This window comes from Ctenocephalides felis, unplaced genomic scaffold (assembly GCF_003426905.1).
Source record: "Ctenocephalides felis isolate EL2017-DRISC unplaced genomic scaffold, ASM342690v1 CF-g0.4_SCAFFOLD_01886, whole genome shotgun sequence".
NCBI lineage: Eukaryota > Metazoa > Arthropoda > Insecta > Siphonaptera > Pulicidae > Ctenocephalides > Ctenocephalides felis.
Window position 1 is genome coordinate 38,869,450 of NW_020538040.1, and position 20,724 is coordinate 38,890,173.

The 20,724-nt window shown below is 28.3% G+C and overlaps 1 protein-coding gene across 1 annotated transcript in view; it reads right to left on the reverse strand.

Moving 5' to 3' along the window:
- LOC113376616 overlaps window positions 1-17,527 on the reverse strand; it is a 173,505-nt gene extending 155,978 nt beyond the window's left edge. Inside the window, exon 1 of the mRNA XM_026616606.1 lies at window positions 17,161-17,527. Coding sequence (XP_026472391.1) covers window positions 17,161-17,304 — 144 coding nt within the window. The 5' untranslated portion in view covers window positions 17,305-17,527. The remainder of the gene's footprint in view (window positions 1-17,160) is intronic.
- Between the last annotated feature and the right edge of the window lie 3,197 nt (window positions 17,528-20,724).

Below are 20,724 nucleotides of genomic sequence, written 5' to 3' on the forward strand. Positions count from 1 at the left end.
TACAAGGTGACCATACGTTCCGGATTGGCCGAGATAGTCCCGGATTTCCACCTTGTGTCTTGGGTTATTTTAAAAGCATGATTTGTACCGGATTTAGATCTTTTGTCCCGGATTGTCCCGGCTTTTCGAAAATTAACAAATAAGTGCTATTTTTTCAAAATATTTATGAATAAAATTAAATAGAATATTATACAAGGCTTAAAAGCGCGAAAAACATATAGATCGATATAAGATATAATATAGATGAAAAAGTACGGCATATAATCGAATAATAAAGTTCTTACTAAAAGTCCGCAATTCTTACAAAAAAAGATTTATGTAAAAAAACTGTTATTATTACCCCCTCCCCCCCGTCCCGAATTATCATAACTAAAAATTGCCGTCCCGGGTTTGACTTTGAAAAATATGGTCACCTTACCTATAAGGTGTTTTGCTGAATAGATTTAATACTAGTAGGTTTTTGCAGATAGTAACCCAAACAGTTGTCTTATCTCTGATTACTATTACAATTTTTGAGACAGGGCAAAGATTTTATGATAATTACTACCATCCTGGTCATGCAATATTGCTGGTTTTTGGTAATGTGGAGTTTGATGAAGTAATAAAATTTGCAGAGAAAAAATGTGGAGAAATTAAAGCTAGGTCTGTAACTCGACAAAGGTAAAGCAGTTCTATCAGTAGCATTGAAAAGCACTGAAGTTAAAGAACCAATATTATACCGAATATTTCAGAGATGTAGCATTGCCAGATGAGAGCTAGTATCACTTGGAAACATATTTGTATCTATATTTCCAAGTGAAAATCGTTGTCACTACTGCTTGATAACAGGCTGCTCAAAGCAGTTATAAATAATTCAATACGCACAAAATGTGTAGAAAATAATACGTTTATAAAAAAAATATATTTTCAACTTTTCACTGTATATGAATTGTACTTCAACAAAACTTGCTATTATAAAATATATGCAAAATAAAACAGGAAACCCAGAACTGCTGTATCCAATAAACATCTCAATAAAATATTTAAGAACAAATTAATTAAATAAAGATATGACAACCATTGAGTTGCCATTTATAAAACTACATCATTAAGAACTCAATACAATAGTTATTTTAATAAAACAACAAGAAAAAAACAAACAAATAATTAAAAAAAAAAACAGGCATATGTTGTGTCTAAAGGCAAATAGCTGGAACTTCCCAAACTTATTGTGAATAAATGTTAAAATTTTTGAAGATATTGTAAAACCTTCCAGATTTGAAAAAGTTGACTAATTTAAAAAAGTTAATTATTTTAAAACTTTCGGTTATTTTGAATATTATCAAAAGTATGAAAATTTGTAAAAGTTTTGTCCTAAACTACGTTTTCGATACTTTCTACTATGGTTTAGAAAAATTAAATGTTATGAAATTTTGAGAAATATTGAAAATGTTTGAAAATTTTTGAGAATATTTTTAACTCTGAATTAGATTTAGAAAAAGTTGGAAAAGTAGATAAATGTTTTGTTGCAATGATATAGATAATTCATTTTGATAACTTTTTTTAAAAAAAAACCCAATATATAAAATCCTCAGTTGGGAATGCCCAAAGTTTAATAAAATTCATATGTACTTAAAATTTCCGTTAAAAATCTGCTTTTGTTATTTTTTGTACTTTTTTATTAGAAGCTTTTATCAGTTACCTTATCATTACCACAATAAAATTACATATAGCAATTAGTCACACAATTTACCAGGAAATAAAAATAAGAATGCGTAAATCAATCTTATCTGTTCGCAGAGAGTGATATATAAATTTCTCAACATAACATACAATAAATATTTGCACGAAATTTATCATACCGCGTCCGGCAGATTTACGTAAGATGTCACGATGGCTATGTGGTATATTTAATACATTAATCGCCACGATAATATTAGAAAAAATCTCACATGGGTCATGATGACTTTATTAGATAATTTAGTTAAAAATGCATCAAGAAAACTTAATAAATCTCAGAAAAAAAATAGTCTAAATTCTTGGAAAGCGACTATTTTCAAAACTTCTTTTCTCCACAAGCACAAGATATTTTTCTGATTTAATATGACTAATGTAGAACCTCTTACCATCAGACATATATGACTGACATGGCAAAAACGTATTAAATATTGATATTGAAATGTGTAAATATATTATAGATCTCTTACCAAAAACATGATGTTTAGATGTATAATATTCAATGATTAAATAAATAAGTCTATTAGATATTTCCAATATAAAAAAGTAGAAATATCAAAAAATTATGTACTCTATCACATAAAATTTCGCTATATAATATCGTATACAAACTTAAAAGTATCAACGTGCTAAATAACAAGGAAGCGTCATGACCACGAAAAGCAGTATTTTTCACTTAATGAAATTTATACTAGTTTGTAACGTCTGTTAATATATATAAACTAGTTCGTCTCTAGTAAAATTGCTTCTCAGATATACTATTTTTTTCATTTAATAACAATTTTCAAAGAATTAAATTTTAGTATATATTTTTTAAAAATTGGCAAATTTTAAAACAATTTGTTTATAGCAAAATAATATACTATTCCACCGTCGTATGTATTTCTCGCAAATCAATATTTTTGGAAAAAAGTGAAAAAGTTTTTACACTACACTCGTTTTTTATATATTGTATTAAGCGACATATAAGATACAATCAGAATGTGAATAGTATGTATTCCCTTATTAACCCTTCTCGTTTAGTACCCATATTCACGAGGTCCAGTAGACCCCAGCGGTGTTGAAATGCCGCTGTGAGCAGACTATTGGCACAATTTAAGAGAAAAAAAAACTATATGCAATGTTTTTTTAAAGGTAACAAAAATTTGAAGGCCAGAGAAATGTTACAAACCTTTTGAAAAAAGAGCGACTTTAAAAAAAGATGGCGTTGGGGTCTAGTAGACCCAAGATGGATTAGAAGAATTAAACCGATCATTAAAAAATTTAATTATTATCGACATTGGCTAATCACAGAAGATACGTTTATTGCATTCTTATGTTTGTAACCAAAAAATTACATTGATTAAAAAATGTGAAAAAAAGATCGTATGCTATTCAACGTTTGCTTTAAATTTGAGGGAGGAGGGGGAAGGGCATTTGTTGACAAAAAATCACAAAATATCACGTGAAGGAGGAAGGGGTCTAGTAAGATATCACGTGTATTTATTTTTTATCCGAATTAAAAAATAAATCAAACATTTTCTTTTTTTTCATTTTTTTCGTAACTAAAAATACACATAATGTTTGGTGGAGAGTGATATCACCACGTACCACCAAGGAGAAAGGGGGTTCAAAAATCCTTTAAAAAATCGATCACGTGATTAATGGACGCCCCCGCAGCATTATTACATAAATTTCGGAATGCATTAACACTCATAATTGGCATAAAAATCGAGAAGTGACGATATTAAACAGTTAATACATTGCAAAACTTACTTATAAAGTTAATGCCGAATAAAGATTATATTTAGAAAATGTTTTAACAAGCACAAGTATTTATTTTATAACTGATAAAACTGTAAACTGTGATCAAATTCAAGTACGCCATAAACTAACAATTAAATACACAAGAAAGTATAACAATTAGTGCACGTTAAGCAGTAATCGGTATCGGTCTATTTTTATTTTATGTATTTTTCTCGCATATTTAAAATTTCTTTAGAAAGAGATTTACTACACTTTTAAGTTTGCATCCCAAACATTACCTACACATAAAATATAAGTGAAATTTATAGCATTACTTTTTAATGAGAATTAATTCTTTTCTATATAGATGGAATTTATGTAAAATTTAGCAAAACCTCAGTCATCGTTTTTGCTCACTAGGCGTTCGTTCCATTATTAGAGAGCGAGTGATCTTTTAACAATGAGCGAACAATTTGGAAGGGAAGAAGCGTCGTCATTGTTAAGAAATGTCCCGTCGGCCATCTATGCATTGTTGCATGCTTGCATATTATTCGAAATTGCACGCTTTACATCATTTGAAAAAACATTCAGTGCGCTTTCATTTTAATCATTATGCAATAAACTAGACTAGTCATTTGTGAACCGAGAAATTTATACAAACTGGTATAGTATATTGATGGTACCGCACGAATAACTTTTTAGTAAGTGGAATATAATTGTTAAAATTTCGGATGTGATATAGTATATCACATGTGTATATCATATGCACATATCAAACATTCCAAAAGAGACTGGGTACGATTGTGCCAGAGTACGATAGTGACAGACGTCATAACAGCTAAGGGGGCGCCATTAATCACGTGAGCGAGTTTTTAAAGATTTTTGGACCCGCCCTCCCTCTTGGTGATACATGGTGATATTCAACATTAACACCCCTCCCCCACCAAATATCAGGAGTATTTTTAGTTACGTGATAAAACTGAAATTTATTTTTTTTGAAAATGTTCGATTTTTTTTAAAAAAATCAGTTAAAAAATAAATGCACGTGATATCTTACTACCCCTCCCTCCGCTACGTGATATTTCGTGATTTTTTGTCAAACCCCCTTTCCCCCAAAAACCTCACATGATTAATGGACACCCCCTGAACTACACTGATTTTGAGATAGAGTCCAAAAAAAGAAAGATGAAGTAGACTTGTTCCCATTATTGCTTTCGTTTACAATTAGTGCCATTATTAACAGGTTCTATAGACCGCATTGCTTTTAAAGAGTCAAAAATAATTTTTCATGTTCGAATTCTTTCAATCATAACTATAAATTGTATATAGATGCATTACTGATCAACCTTTTTCGAAACGGTTACCCCCCCCCCCCCATCCTAATAAAAAAAATCGCGCCTCACTTTTTTTTTAACAATTTAATTTTATAAATACTCAACTTAACTGATATTAACAGACTACATATTATTATGCAATATTATGTAAAAATATGCATAAGAACTAATTAGTTTTTGTTTATTGAAGTGAAACTTCTTTATGCGCGACTAGGGTGTAAATCCGTACAAATGCAACGGAAGTCCGTTACGCCTGAACTCTTCGTCATTCGCTCTCGATGAGATTATTTCTATACGGGTCGATTGTGATTAGCCGTCGTGTATGTGAATAGGGATCTGTCGTTGTGTGCGTACCGGAATCAACGTTGTATGCGTACCGATATCAACAAGAACATCGTCATAGATAAATAGAAGTTATTGGAAAATATTTTTCAGGCAAAACAGATATTACAGCTGTTCGAAGAATGAGATTATATCGCCAGCGAAAAAGTAAAAAAATACAAGCAGTCAATAAATGCATGTTAATTTTAATTACAGGAAGTTATGAAGTTATGAATGAAATTGTGAAAACAATATTTGTTTAGACGTTATTTAACATAATCCACTGTGTGAACGAATATTATAGAATTTATTAATCAGCAATTACTTCATTTCTCTATTGAAGGTTAATTTCTAAATGCTAATTACAATGACAAACCGATCATGCCATATTTGAAGTATAGCTTTAATTGCATAATTGTTTTTAAATATTACACATATTTTTAATGCTAATATAAAGAAATAATTTATAATTTATCATTATATAAATGTGTATAATGGTTGACACTAATAAATATGTGTATCACTAGTGTTACCGTATTACTAATAAACATTATTCAAAATTCTTATATGATGTATTTATTTTTACCCATCTTGTACAGTAGCAAATAAGTTTTACTTCAATCGCGTGTGAACCTTACGCGCACTCTTTTTTTTTAACATCATTTCAAACATTTTGGGTTATTTTCGAAAATAGTATTCTGGAAACAGATGTACGCGCCCCACAGCTTGGAAACCGCGGGATTACTGTGTTTGTGTTAGTAGTTAATTACCAGCAATAAGTTTTTACTTCTATTAGTTAATTTAGCTCACAGTCATAATGATGATTTGATCTCAAAAGTGTGAGTTGGGTACGGTTGTGACACATTTTGTGGGTACGGTTGTGACATGTATTTCTTGTCCTTTTCGGGCCAAGATTAAACATATAAAAAAATCTAACGGAGGAGAAAGAAAAGGAAACTTCAATACAAGAAAAAAGATTTCACAAAGAATTCTTGTTAACTTTGTTTAAAAATTATGCTTTGTTATATATTTTTATATTTTATGCAGAAGCTTTGTTTTAATTTTTTTTTAAATGCTTTGTTTATGTGTTGTGTTACATATTATTGTTATTAACGACAACAAAAGTCGTTATAAACCATTTTGGTGTTTATAGCTATTGTTTGTTAACCTATTTTTATGCCTATCACAACCGCCCCTCGGGTTTGATCCATTGTATCTAAGGACAGTATTTCAGTATTTCCTCGTAGACAAATGTTCAAATTACCTTTTTATTAAATTTTCTCCTAGCTAACTGGTAAATTAACAAAATTATTGCTAATAAAAAAAGTAGCACAAGCTACTCAGTCTCCCTTAGTATATTTTTACAATGGTCTCTTTCAAGGTTATTTTTACTTAAAAACATTTCTATATCACTACTGCTTGATATTAGGATGCACGCAAAAAAGGACTTGAACTTGAATCTTGTGATTGCAAAACCGAAGCTTAACCACTTGCGCTAAATACTCAATTTTTTTCAAGTTCAAATATATATTTCATTATAAAAAATGGATATTATATAAGGTGGATTAATACATAAGTTGTCTTATAAGTGGTATTGTATTTTTGGGCATTATATGTGAGATATATTAACTTAGTACATCTTTATATAATAAAGAAAAAACGGTATCTTATTATACATGTTACAAGAAAAGAGGCGTTTGACATTTTCTCAAAAATATCACATAAAACATTTTTAATAATTAAACCGTTTAATTTAGATATATTAATTAGTAATAAGAATATTTATAGAGTAATATATGAATTTTTATTTAGATCTAAAATTAAAATATAAAAAATATGTAGAGTTAAAAATTTTATTGAAAATATTTGAGTTTAGATGTATTATAGTGAATAATTGTAAATGGCTAATTATGTAATTATAAGAAGTCAATAAAAAATATAAAAAAAAATTCTGATAATAGTGTATTCCAATTGTCGCTATGGGTCGATCAGGATATAGTTTGGCATGGCGTGCGCTAGATACTTTCCGAAAATACAAAACTAATACCTACTGAACCACTCAAATAGATTCATCCTTTATTCAACCTGAGTAAAATTTAATGAGCAGTTAATTATCGATTCTTTATCTGCATTTATACAAAGTATTATTGCAAGGTGAACATTATTTTAAGTAACTAAAATGATGTCGAGCAAATTACATTGAGTTGCACAAAATTTCAAAGCAACGTAAGGTCATTGTACTAATTATTGATGTAATTAAGTGTAATATGCTGAACAAAACAGCAAACGTCACTATTTTTTTCAATTCCGCAATTTATTCTTAAGAACGTGAAATGTTTGTATATAACATATATAATGTACGCCTGCAATAAAATTAAAATTAAAATAAAATATGACTAGTTCTATAGGTAAATTATATTAAAAAAAAAATTGGGAGCTAAACCATGTAAACCCTAATTTATAAATGACTGCGCAATTTAATTTAATTTATCAAAATCAAAAAAGCTAGCTACTGAGTAACCTTTAAGATTCAGAAATATTTCAATTTAATATTTAACATTCATCCACAAACCATCTGAATGTTTTTTGTAAATACAGTTTAAAATTTAGTAAAAAAAATATTTGTAGAACATCAAAAAATTAATAATAAGAAGAAAGAAATAAATAATAGGAAGAATAAAATAATCAATCTAGAAAAAAAAATTTTTTTTTTATTTAGACCTAGGAAAAATGGTATAGATTTTTAACAATACATTTTACAATAAAGTGTTACCGAGTTCTTTTTTATTAAAACTACTCTTATAATTATGATTTACAATGAATAGATTTTAACAAAAAAACATAAGGCAATATTTATAAAATTAGTAAGCAATCAGCCAATAATATTTGGCAGTTAACCTAGAAAGATATACGATAGCAGTAAGGAAAAAGTGCCGAAGTCGAACGAAATGCCGAACCCACTAATACTAATTAATTTTGTGTTATTTCTAACCTAGGAACTTAGAAATAGATTAGGCTGCGTAAATCATTAAAAAAGTCGAACTCGTTTTACGATTTTTGTTACGATGAGCTCATTTTTATATTTTTTCAATTTAAAACTGGCAAGAAATCACTTTTTTTGTAATACTTTTAATTACAATCAGTCATACTAGGACATTCAGTAATTGTTCTGACGTTACTATATGGTTTTTTGAGTAGATGGCAACCCAGTAGTTGACCAATTCAGTTTTGACTAATTAACTATACTCGAAGTATTTATTGCCATTTTTTATGATTTATGTGCAGCTATACATATTATTATATTAAGAGACCTCAAGTGGAAATTTGACATCAAAGCTGCCTGATGTCGGACTTGGCATCGAATCAGCGAACCCGGGACTAGTTTGTGCTAGCCCACGTCCGAACTGATTACGCCACCGCTGAGCCCAAGAAATCTTGAATAAAGTGAAAAAAAAATCTAAACCTGTTTAATAATATTTGAAATCGTGAATAAAATTAAAATCATTCCAAATTTTCTAGTAAATGCTCAGAATTCCCATATGTGCAGATTTTTTTTTAAACTATTAAAATCGTTATGAAAATTTGATAGTTTGTACATAAGAAATTGTATCTTATGCCGTTTTCAAAACCTCATCAGCAATAATTCATACACTTTTCCAAAATTATAGTTGAATATAATTAAAGTTGAATAGTTGAAAAATACTTATAATTAAATTCATTTCATTTTAACCCTTTCGTTATAAATGTCGTCCATCGACGACATCCACATGACGTGCTGAGTGTACGAGTGTCGTCCATGAACGACATATGTTTGCCTTTGCTTCAAGATTTATCACTATGGATTGAACTATTAACAATTCTGGTGTTTTATTGTAATTTTTAACTCATTAGAAGTATAACTGTTAAATTTTCAACAAATATTTATTGATAATGATAAAAATATCTTAAAATATATCGTCCGTTCGGTAGTTCTCGTACCAAAAGGGTTAAGTATGCCAAAAAATCAGAGCTTTTGAAACGTATAAATAAGATTCGAAAGCTTCCGAAGGCAACCCAACGGTTGACCTCTATTTTTGATAAATTTATTGTTAAAATAACAATAATACTGATAACTTTCTATTGGATGCAGCAAGGTCGGTAAAGGCTATTTTCTCTTGGACACTTATTACTATCTATAGTTCCAAGTGAAAACCGATGTCACTTGTGCTTGACATCAGGCTGTCCGAGGCGGATATCGAACCTGAAACTTCTACTTAAAAGCTATAAGCCTAACTCTAGCTAATCCGCGCGGAAGCCAAAAATAAAATAAAAACAATAATTTTTGATTCAAGAAAGAATAGTAAACTTTACATCTAATTGTGCCTATCTTTGTTTCCATGCAGACCACTCCACTTTCACTGATCGTGAGTCTAAAAAACCGGCATTATCCACAACTGACAACTTTATTGCCATGTTCTGAGAAATCTTATCTAAAAAGGGTAGAGCCTTAACCCGTTTGCTTATATACAAACAAAGCCACAAACCTTTGTTGGCTTTCGATTCGAATGATACTCTTCAGTCTTCACAATAAGGTTTCACTTATTGTTGGCTTTGTGTGATAACAGAATATGCCAAGCCTTAATCGATTATCAACTTATGAGAAGTGAAATCTGTTGTGCACACATGCTTGTGTTTTGTGTAATAAAAATCATTTAATTTGCATATCTATTTTGCCTTTATGATTTTTATTTCGTAATTTTAGTTCTGATGTGCATTAATCAAGTTCGTATTATTCATTATTAGTATACGGGGTCTGTTCAAAAAGTACCCGGAATTTTCGTTTTTTTCAAAAAAATATTTATTTATTCGTCTACATTAATGTGGTCCCCTTCAAAGTAGTCCCCCCCAGATATAATACACTTATGCCAGCGTTTTTTCCAATTTTCGAAGCACCCTTGATATTCACTTTTTGATATGTCCTTGAGCACTCTCAGCGATTTTCTTCAATCGAGGAAAACCGCCGTCCTTTCATGGGTCTCTTCAACTTTGGGAATAGGAAAAAGTCACACGGAGCCATATCTGGTGAATTTTTGCACTTTGCAACACTTTATTTCATTTTTTACGCAAAATTTAATACAAATTCTTTGACTTTTCAATTCTTCCATTGTAAAAATCGCCGAGCTCAGAAAAACACGTCGAACCTTAGCGACTACCACAGACAAAGTAAACAGTGAATATAGCTGAAAATTTCATCATACTTTAGGGGCATGTATACCAACACAATAAAAAAAAATTTTGACAATCAGACACTCCAGACCCGCGAAATTTAATTATTAGTAATTCCGGGTACTTTTTGAACACACCTCGTATATGTAGGTTAGGGTGGTCCTTAATATGGACATTTTCGAATTTCCTTACTCCCAAGGGCTCAAATGGTTCCAAATTGTTAAAAAACAATACTCTGAAAGTTTTAGCTCTTAATATTGTCTTTCAGATAGAGCGCAATTCAATCAAAGTTTTGTATGGAAATAGCATGAAAAATTTTTCAAAAATTTTGCAGAACAATAAAAAATGACACGAATTTTCACTTTTAATTCATTTGTCGCTAAGTTATACCAAAAAATGTTTTTGTTTAATTTTAAAAAAAATTTCCATGCTATTTCCACACGAAGTTTGTTTGAATTGCGCACTATCTAAAACTTAATATTAAGAGCTAACTTTCAGAGAATTGTTTTTTTATCAATTTGGAACCATTTGAGCCCTTGGGAGCAAGGAAATTCAAAAATGTCCATATTAAGGGCACCAATGTAGGTGCCCATGTAGAATATAATTTGATTACCTCTTGGGCAGTAAAGATCTGCTATAGTTAAATCTATAGTTCTGCTATAGATTCGTATCTCTTATACTAATAGAGAAAAAGTTTTCAATTTGTAAAACAATTATTTGAAGGCCGGATAAATGATTTATAATTTTATTTTAATAATATGGCAAAGCATAAGATTTTTACATAAATCAACAAAATAATGAAATGCTGAGATGCTGGGTATTTGTTAATAGAATGATATACTAATAACTAGTAAACAAATGTAGTAACTGGTAGTATTGCAAAATAGCAATACCAAGAGTGTGCCAAATATTTAAATATGGATTAAGCACAAGAAGTAAGCAAAATTAACACGTTGACGGACAGTAGGAACAAGCGAAGTTCGAAAATTGACACTATATGTTTTTGTGATTTTTAGAATGTTAGAAGTATAGTTTTACTCTTTCTGCTTAAATAAACTTAATTTTGATTAATTTAGTACCTTTAATTAGGTTGCGGCTATAACAGCAAAAATTTAAAAACGTAAATGACAGGTTTAATGGTTCAAACAAGCAATTTTTGTATGCAACAAAGTATTTTTGGGAGTTTTACACGAAATGTTAGTTCTTAATCAAACAAAAATAAATAAATGACAAAAAAATTTATTATAATTTTATAATTATTATACATTATTTTCAGTATGCCATGTTTCAAAGCATGGTGCAGGACACAGTGCAGATTTTGACATGCAATTCTTGCAGCAATATGATGTTTCCTTCCTTATTCCCTGTTTATAACATAGTTTACAACGCTGAAAGTATGTTTTTCGCTGATAATTTTCAGGAGGTAAAATTTTCTCAGGAAAATGCTGTGTTCCATTATTGTTGATTTCATTGGTTTGGATTTGTGCACGTTTAAATTGAACCAAAGTTCCTCCATCCCGTTCATTATCTATACCAGTTAGAGATCGTATGATTGCTTCCCTGTACTCTATATACTTCATTTGAGAACCTGTCTTTTCTTTAAAGATGTTGAAAGAATTCCATACTTCTACATCCAGTAGATGAAAGATTACCTTTTCTGTTTAAAGTATAAAATGAATAATAAACAAATACATACCAGTATAGTTATATAAATAATAATAAATATCGTTAAACGTATCAATAAGAACTATAAATTCAATAGAAAACACGATCGCACTACTCCATTCACAACCATGTGCATACTGAATCTGCAACTCGTATAACAGGTGAAATAATATATGAACTTCAACCTAAAAAGATGTTTTCAAAACACGACACTATGCTTCTACGTATACGCCAGTAAGTGCACATTTGTGCTGCTATAGCCGTAATGTCTAAAAACGACAGTTTCATTTTGGACGGCTATAGCAGTCATGCCACATTGTGAACTTCACTTTGACGGCTATAGCCGCAATTGTCCGTCAACGTGTTAAAAGCATATTTATTTACTTTACCACAGAAACGTTTGCAGATAACTTAAACACCAGAAGGACATTTTCGAAACAGATCATATCAAATTAGACTAACTATAAAAAAATTCAAATAAAATGCGAAATCAAATATACAATATGTTTAAGGTATTTTTAATGCATTTTTTCCACTATTTTCAATATAACATATTTGATAATTCCAATGCAATATAGTTTACTATGTAATTTGCATGATTGTATTAGATAGAATAAAAAAAACAATGATTTTACCACACAACATAATTGCTTCAATAATTTAGTCTATAATTTTCATAATTTCGTACGATATATTAGTTGCTTTTTGACAATTATAATTTCTAAAGTATATTTTTATTACTAATAATTCAATAAACATTATTGTTTAAGTTCAAATCTTAGGTGAATTAATTTATAAAATCTAGTTCATACGAGCACTCTTCAATCTAAGACCAACTTGCTAAATATTCCATATCCAATGCCAAACAAATAAATGTTTGATACATGAAACAAAATTCTAAATCATTTTTTTTTAATAAGTAGAAATATTTTTTTGTGTTGTTAAATAATTTAGTAAAGTAAACAAAAATGCGACATGTATAAGTTTAAAAAAAATAATGTATATGCAATTTTGGACTTATTGCATTATTTACTAAACTTAATTATATAATTTCATCTGCCAACGTATACTGTTGACTGTATCTTATATTATTTCAATTTCTGGCACATCTCAGCTGCTTTTCGGCAATAATAATGTAAATTCAATTTTAATATTATCTAGGCTCATAATTTCAGCTAAATTCAAATTTCAAGTGAATTGGCATTTCTAGCATGTGTCAGTTCAAATGTTTTCAATGTCAAACTATGATAAGTGGTTTTTTGTAATTTTTGCCATTTATTTCTACAATATTACTATTGTTTTATAGTTCATTAAATTTTTTAAAAATCCTTTGACAAACTCTAAAAAGAATTATCAAAATCCGAATAACCGTTTAGGAGAAGTATCGAATCATACACCCGTATAAAAGAATTATATATATATATATATATATATATATATATATATATAAATGTATAACTTCGCAATGTCAATTTTTACATTAACATTTCAAGGGAATATGTGCTATAGGCAAGCACATAAAATGCTTACCCATAAAATTAAATTTGTAACTTACATGTATTAAATCTAATTTCAGTCATTTAATCGCTGTTTTATTAATATTTTGTTCTTGAACTGCAATAAGCTTTCAGATTATGATTTATTGTAGATTTATATTTTAGCATTGGTCGAAAAATTATAATGGACCGATTCTGCCGCATAACAGACCAATGTTATGGCAAGGCTATGTTATGAAGAACTTGCTATACTAAATATTGACAAAAGCCATGTAGTTGGTGTGCAGTCAGGCGTATTTCTCAGGTTGTTAGATAGAATACCTAACCTAAAAGCCGCACAAATGTCAAAAAAACTATCTAAGATAACACGGTCTTTCTGACCCAGCTTCATAACATACAAGTGACGTTGCAGTTTATGTGTAAAACGCCTAAATGCACAGCAAATACATGACATTTTGAGAGTATTCAGTATGATTCAGTAGCATAATGTAATTTTATACTGCACAATATGCAAATCTAATGAATAGTAATTGATTTTCGTTAATTACACAACTTTTTTGGTAAAATTGATATAAGTCTTGACTAAAAATTATTGACATTTGTCCCGTGTTTACATAGTTGCTGAAGAAGTATTACTTTTGGTATAAGATTATCAAATTTGATTAAAAAATTCTAATAAGTTTGTTCAAAAATTTCGAAGTTTGGTCTAAAATTGTTGATTTTGGTCGATGATTGTAAATTTTGGAAGAGAATTCTCTATTTTGTGACTAAAATTGTTAATTTTGATTAAGAATTGTTAATTTTGGTTAATAATTGTCTATTTTAGTAGAAAATTGTGGTCTAAATTTGTCTATTTTTGTCGAGAATAGTTAGATTTGGTTGGGAACTGTATATTTCAGTTTATAATAGTAAATTTGGGTCTAGAGTTGTCCAATTTGGTCGAAACCTGTTAATTTTAGTCAAGAATTGATAATTTGAGTTGGAAATTGATAACTTTAGTCGATAGCTATCAATTTTTCTATATTTGTTGATTTTGGTCTAATGTATGGAAGTTGGGGCGTAACATGACCTTGCCATAACATTTTTCTGTTATGCGGCAGAATCGGTCCCTAAAACGCATTAATAAAATAATAGTTATTGGATAGTTGTCAAAGACTTGCAATCAAACTGATAGCGTTGAACGAATTATCACAAATCGGGTAATTTTAATTAAAGCACATCATTTCGAACAAATTTCAAATATAATCTCACATTACCACTTCCATTTATGCCTGGATGGTGTGTATAATTAATTACACGTTAAAAACAAACATTCTATGTGCGTTAACGACGTGGCGGTTAATGACTAACAATAACGACATAATAAAATTCCTAAAATTTCAGACCAATATTGCACAAGTCGTTAGATTAACAACTCTATAAAAAGGAACTTGTGAAATATTCAACGACATCTGGAGCAATTACCGAGCCCACCATCAGTGATAACATTAGGTCGTTCTTTATGAGGAACGAAATGGATCGATCCAATATGCTAACCTGGATATGAAGAACACTTAATCAATCAATTATTTTTAGATTATCACGATGATCACAATAATATCTAAACATTTGACAATGATCATCTCTTTTATATTATTTTACTTCCCGTAGGATAAGTTATAGTAATAGCAAAAAATCGAAAATGAATTTTTTTTTACATGTTTACGCTTTGGCATACCTCAGAAAAAAATGGATGTATGTGAGTGTGTATGTGCGGATACAAATTTTGATCGACGATTTCGAGAACTCGAATTTAAATATTTCCAAAAGCATTCGATTCGTATTAATGGGGAGACGTGCTGATTAGTAGTGTAGCCGGTAGGAAGATACAGGGCAAAAAGTGCCATAACTGGTAACCATCTGGTAACTCAGTTTTTGAGATAACGGAGCACCCGATTTGAATGATTCAAAAAACATTTTATTTGTATTTCCGAAATAAAAAACTGATTAAAGTTTTGGAATATTTCTATGGGTTCTGTACCGATATAAATTATGAAAATGTAAAAAAATTATTTTTTCAAAAACTTGAACATTCTTAAAATATAATTTTTCCAAAGATTTCAATTTTTTTTTTAAGATTTTTAAATAAAGTTAATTTTCCGCATAAAAAGTTTTAGCAATTTTCTTTGACTAGTTGAATTTTCTTTTAAAAAATTAAATTTTCAAAAGATTGTAATATTTTTTAATATCCATAATTTTTGAAATTTTAAAAAATATATTGCATATTTTAAGAAATTAAATTTTTAAAAAATGTCGAAAATTTTATTATAACAATAGAATATTTGAATATTTTTTACATTTATTTAAATGTTTTTGTTAAAAAAAGTAAAGGTTGTGAATTTTTTTTAATATACATCAGTTTGTATTGGACATTTTTAAAAATCTATTGAATATTTTAAAACAATTTTTTTTAATAGAAGTGTGCAAAATTCTATTATAGCAATAGGATATTAAACTTGAATATTTGATTCATTTTGTTAAAATGTTTCAAAAAAATTAATATTTTTTTTTTATTATACATCATTTTTCAAATTCAAAAAAATATATTGAATATTTTAAAGAACTGAACCTTTAAATAGAATTATGCAAAATTCAAATGTAACAATAGAATATTTAATCTTGAATATTTTTTACTTTTGTCAAATGTTTTTTTTAATAAATTTCCAAAAAATGTAATATTTTTTTAATAACCATTTCGAAAATTTAAAAAAAATACATTGAGTATTGTAAAGAACTAAATTTTTAAATAGAATTGTGCAAAATATATTGTAACAATAGGATATTCAACTTGATTTTTTTCCATGTTTTTTTAAAATAAAATAAAATTTTCAAAGTTTTTTAATATTTCTTCTAATATACATCATTTTTATATCTTAAAAAATAAATATTTTAAGAAATTAAATTTTTAAATTGAATCGTGCAAAATTCTATTGTAACAATAGAATATTTTAATATTGAATATTTCTTTCATGTTTTAAAATGAAATATTAAAATTTTTAAAATGTTTTAAAAGAAAATTAAAATTATATAAATATTTGCTTTAATATCATTTTTTTAAATTTAAAAAAATACACTGAATACTTCAACTCTTCCCACTCGGGAATAAAATTTTTAATTAGAATTGTGCAAAACTCTAACGAAAGAATAATTTAATTTTAAATATTTTCCATTTTTAAATGTTTTTTTTTTAAATAAAAAGTATATATATTTTTTTAATATACATAATTGTTTAAATTTTTAAAAAATCATTGAATATTTAAAAAAAAATCATATAGAATTATGCAAAATTCTATTGTGACAATAGAATATTTAAACTTGAATATTTCTTTCATTTATTTAAATTTTTTTTAATATAAATCTAAATTTCCAACAATTTATAATATTTCTTTTAAGAAAATTATATATATATATATATATATATATATATATATATATATCATATAAAATTTTAAATTTTCTGCCAAGATAATAATTATTTCAAAATCATTGTTTATAAAATTGTTTCATAACAATGCTATGCACCATTTGGTCAAACTTATACAGTTATATGCTGAATTCGCATAATTTTAAGAAAAAACAATAAACAATATAATATATGTGATAGTTGGCAAATGAATTATATCAAAATGATCGATTCAATATAAGTCAATTATACTTACATTATTCTGCAACGAGTCCCTCTCGGGGGTGGTCGTCCCCGACTCCTGTCGCATGCGCGCCCTCTCGACCCGCGCCAACGTTGGGGAGTCCAGAATCGAAGGTGCCCTCGAGGACATTACTTGTTCGACACCTTGCACTAACATATCTTAATCCAAACGACTCGACAGAAATCGATTCGGGAGATGATGGTGATTCACTTAAATTGTCACTTCACAAGCACAGTCGGTTAATCATGGTGAAATTCGAAAGTAAAAACTCGGATTAAACTTCTAACATTATTTTACAATGAACATTACGAGCAATTATTTGATGAGAAATAAGCACGTTGCGTAAAATAGATAGCACGACGAAACGACCACTCGCCTCGACAGCAGAATTCGAACTGATTTCGAATAACGTGCTTCTGACAGAGCACGCTCCTGGTGAGCGCATGCGCCAACTCTTTCCACGGTTTCTCAAAGTATAAAACAAATATTCTCAAACTATTCAAACTACATATTGCTTGAAAATACATATATATTTCGGTATTTGAAATTAAAGGTTTATAATTTAACATTATAAACATTGTAAACTATTGATATATTAACTATTGGTGCATGGAATCGTGCCTTAAGACAAAGTACTGAATCATCGCGTACCAAAAATTAAAATTAAAAAAAAAGCTTTTGAAGGAAATTAGATTTTTGAGGAATTTTGAAAAAAATACTTTTTTGAAAAAAAACTCCTTTAAAACTAGGGTGTAAATCAGTACAAATGCAACGGAAGTGCGTTACGGCAGAGCCGAGTGCCAATGATTCGGCATTCGCTCTCGATGATATCATTTCTATACGGGTCGATTGTGATTAGTCGTCGCGTATGTGAATAGAGATCTGTCGTTGTATGTGTACCGGCATCAACGTTGTATGAGTACCAGCATCAACGTTGTATGCGTACCGATGTCAACAAGAAAATCAGCATAGATAAATAAGCGTATTAAAGTTACATCGTAGTACAAATGTTGATTTAATGAAAAATGCCTGAATCAGAAGAATATTTTACCATGTTCCTTGAAAATAATAAAACAAATTAAACATTTGTACTAAACGTAAGATTATTGATTAGAAATTATTTCTATATTATTCGTAGTTTCTATAAAACTTTGAAGTTATTGAGATGAAAAATATTTTCTAGGCAAGACAGATATTACAACTGCTCAAAGAATGAGATTATATCGCCAACGAAAAAGTAAAAAAAAACACAAGCAGTCAATGAATGTATGTTAATTTTAATTACATGAAGTTCTTCAAACACAATTACATGATGAGTGAAGTTGCAAAAACAATATTTATTTAGGCGTTGTTTAACATAATCCACTGTGTGAACGAATATTAAATAATTTATTAATCAGAAATTACTTCATTTCTTTAATGAAGGTTTATTTCTAAATGCTAATTACAATGAAAAACCGAACATGTCATATTTGAAGTATGACTTTAATTATTGTTTTTAAATGTAATACATATTTTAATGCTATTATAAATATATAATTTATAATTACACATTATATAAATGTGTATAATGGTTACCACTAATAAATGTGTGCATCACGAGTGCTACCATATTGCTAATAAACATTATTTAAAATTGTTATATGATGTATTTATTTAACTAAAAATTGTCATCTTCAGTGGACTCTAGTTTGAAAGAACAGATAGAAATTATTAATAATTTCTATCAGACAGAAATATTTAATAATTAATAATTTCTATCTGTTCTTTCAAACTAGAGTCCACTGAAGATGACACAAAACAATGTGTCGAAACGTATGGAAAAAATAAAAATGTTTTAAAGTTCATATAAAAATTTTTAATTGATGTATTGCCCTGAAAACTGAATATCATATATATATATATATATATATATATATATATATATATATATTTCATTCAATATTTTGCAATCAACTTATTCAAAATTAGCAATCAAGGTTATTGACTTTATTACACAAAAAAATAATCAGAAAAGAATATAAAGAAAAAAAATGAAAAAATTAAATAAATAAAAATTACAAATAAAAATGAATAACTAATGAAGAAAAATAAATAAGTAGATAATAATAGTAGAGAGAACGAATAATTGAGAGTTTAAAAATCAAATTGCCCGAAGATTTCAACCTGCACAAGTACCTGCCAAACGAGCCGACAGGTTCACTTTTATGAGCAAGATGTATCAAAATAAACTTAGTCCTATAAAATTTGTATATGCGTTCGTCAAAGTAATTAGGTGCAATGCCAGACTATTCTATCCCGACTAAATCCTCACCAGGCGAGAGCCCATAGAATATGTACAAAAGTTTTTAGCCTTACAGAAACACTGTTATTTAAAAGGTTCACTAGCTCTTTGCCTATAAAATATGTAAAAAGTTAGATTTCATGTTTAAACCGCCTGATTGCACAGCAAATACATAGCTTTTTGACAGTTTTTAGTACCATTTTACCATTTTATGATTTTAAACATTTTGCATGATGTTTAGCACTGCTATTCTTTATGACTATCACTGGAAAAGGGATGATGAGGTGACAAATAAATATATAATAGTAATATAGTAAAATAAAAGAGAAATTAACTAAGTAAAAAATAAATAATACAAAAGAGATAGAAAACAGGTAAAATTAATACATTAAAATAGTAGTAGTAATAATAATAATAATAAATAATAGTTATAAAATTAATAATAATAAGTATAATAAAGTAATAGAAAACTGTTCCATTGACCACCTAGCTAATTAATTAAATAAATAAGTAAAATTAATATAAATCATTTGAAAATATTCTCTCCGGTCTTCTTGAAGTAGTGATAGTCTTGAAATGGCTTGATTTTTTTAAAGAAAAATCGCCAGTCCTTATAATATTACATTATATATATACAAGGTCCGCCATCTAACGTTTCATTTCAACTAGTGCTTATTTTGTGAATGGTAACACTTAGCTCATGTCCGAAAAGAAAAAGAGGAAAGAAAGTATTGTACTTTCGAAAAAAATTGACAAAATATTCAGTAGCTTTTTGAAGCATTTTCAAAAAAAAAGTTATTTGGCGGACCCTTTATAATAATGCATTGTCCTAGGGCAAGAACGTACGCTAATATAAGTTAAACTTCAACTCGATTCAGTAAAGAATAGTGTGAGAAGTTTTCCATTGCCATTTAACACCGCAGTAGGATATTTTCAATTGGAAACATATTTTTGATCTATATTTTCAAGTAAAAATTGATATCACTACTGATCTGGTTATCCAACAGGTTTAGAAACATTATTCCGTTGTCTAACCTATTTTTTTAAAGGAAAATACTTTTCTCGGCGATTTTAATTTGTTAAACAATAATATTTTTCAATATTTTATTTACATAAGTACAATACAAAAATAGACAACACTACACTACATACAGTATTATAAAAATTAAAGTGATTTTGCTTATCTTTCTTGTAACTATAAAAAATTTCCAAAAAACAACTATATTTTTGTAGAAAATATCGTAGAAAATATATTGTCAATTAATTACTATCTTATGATAGGTAATACGTTT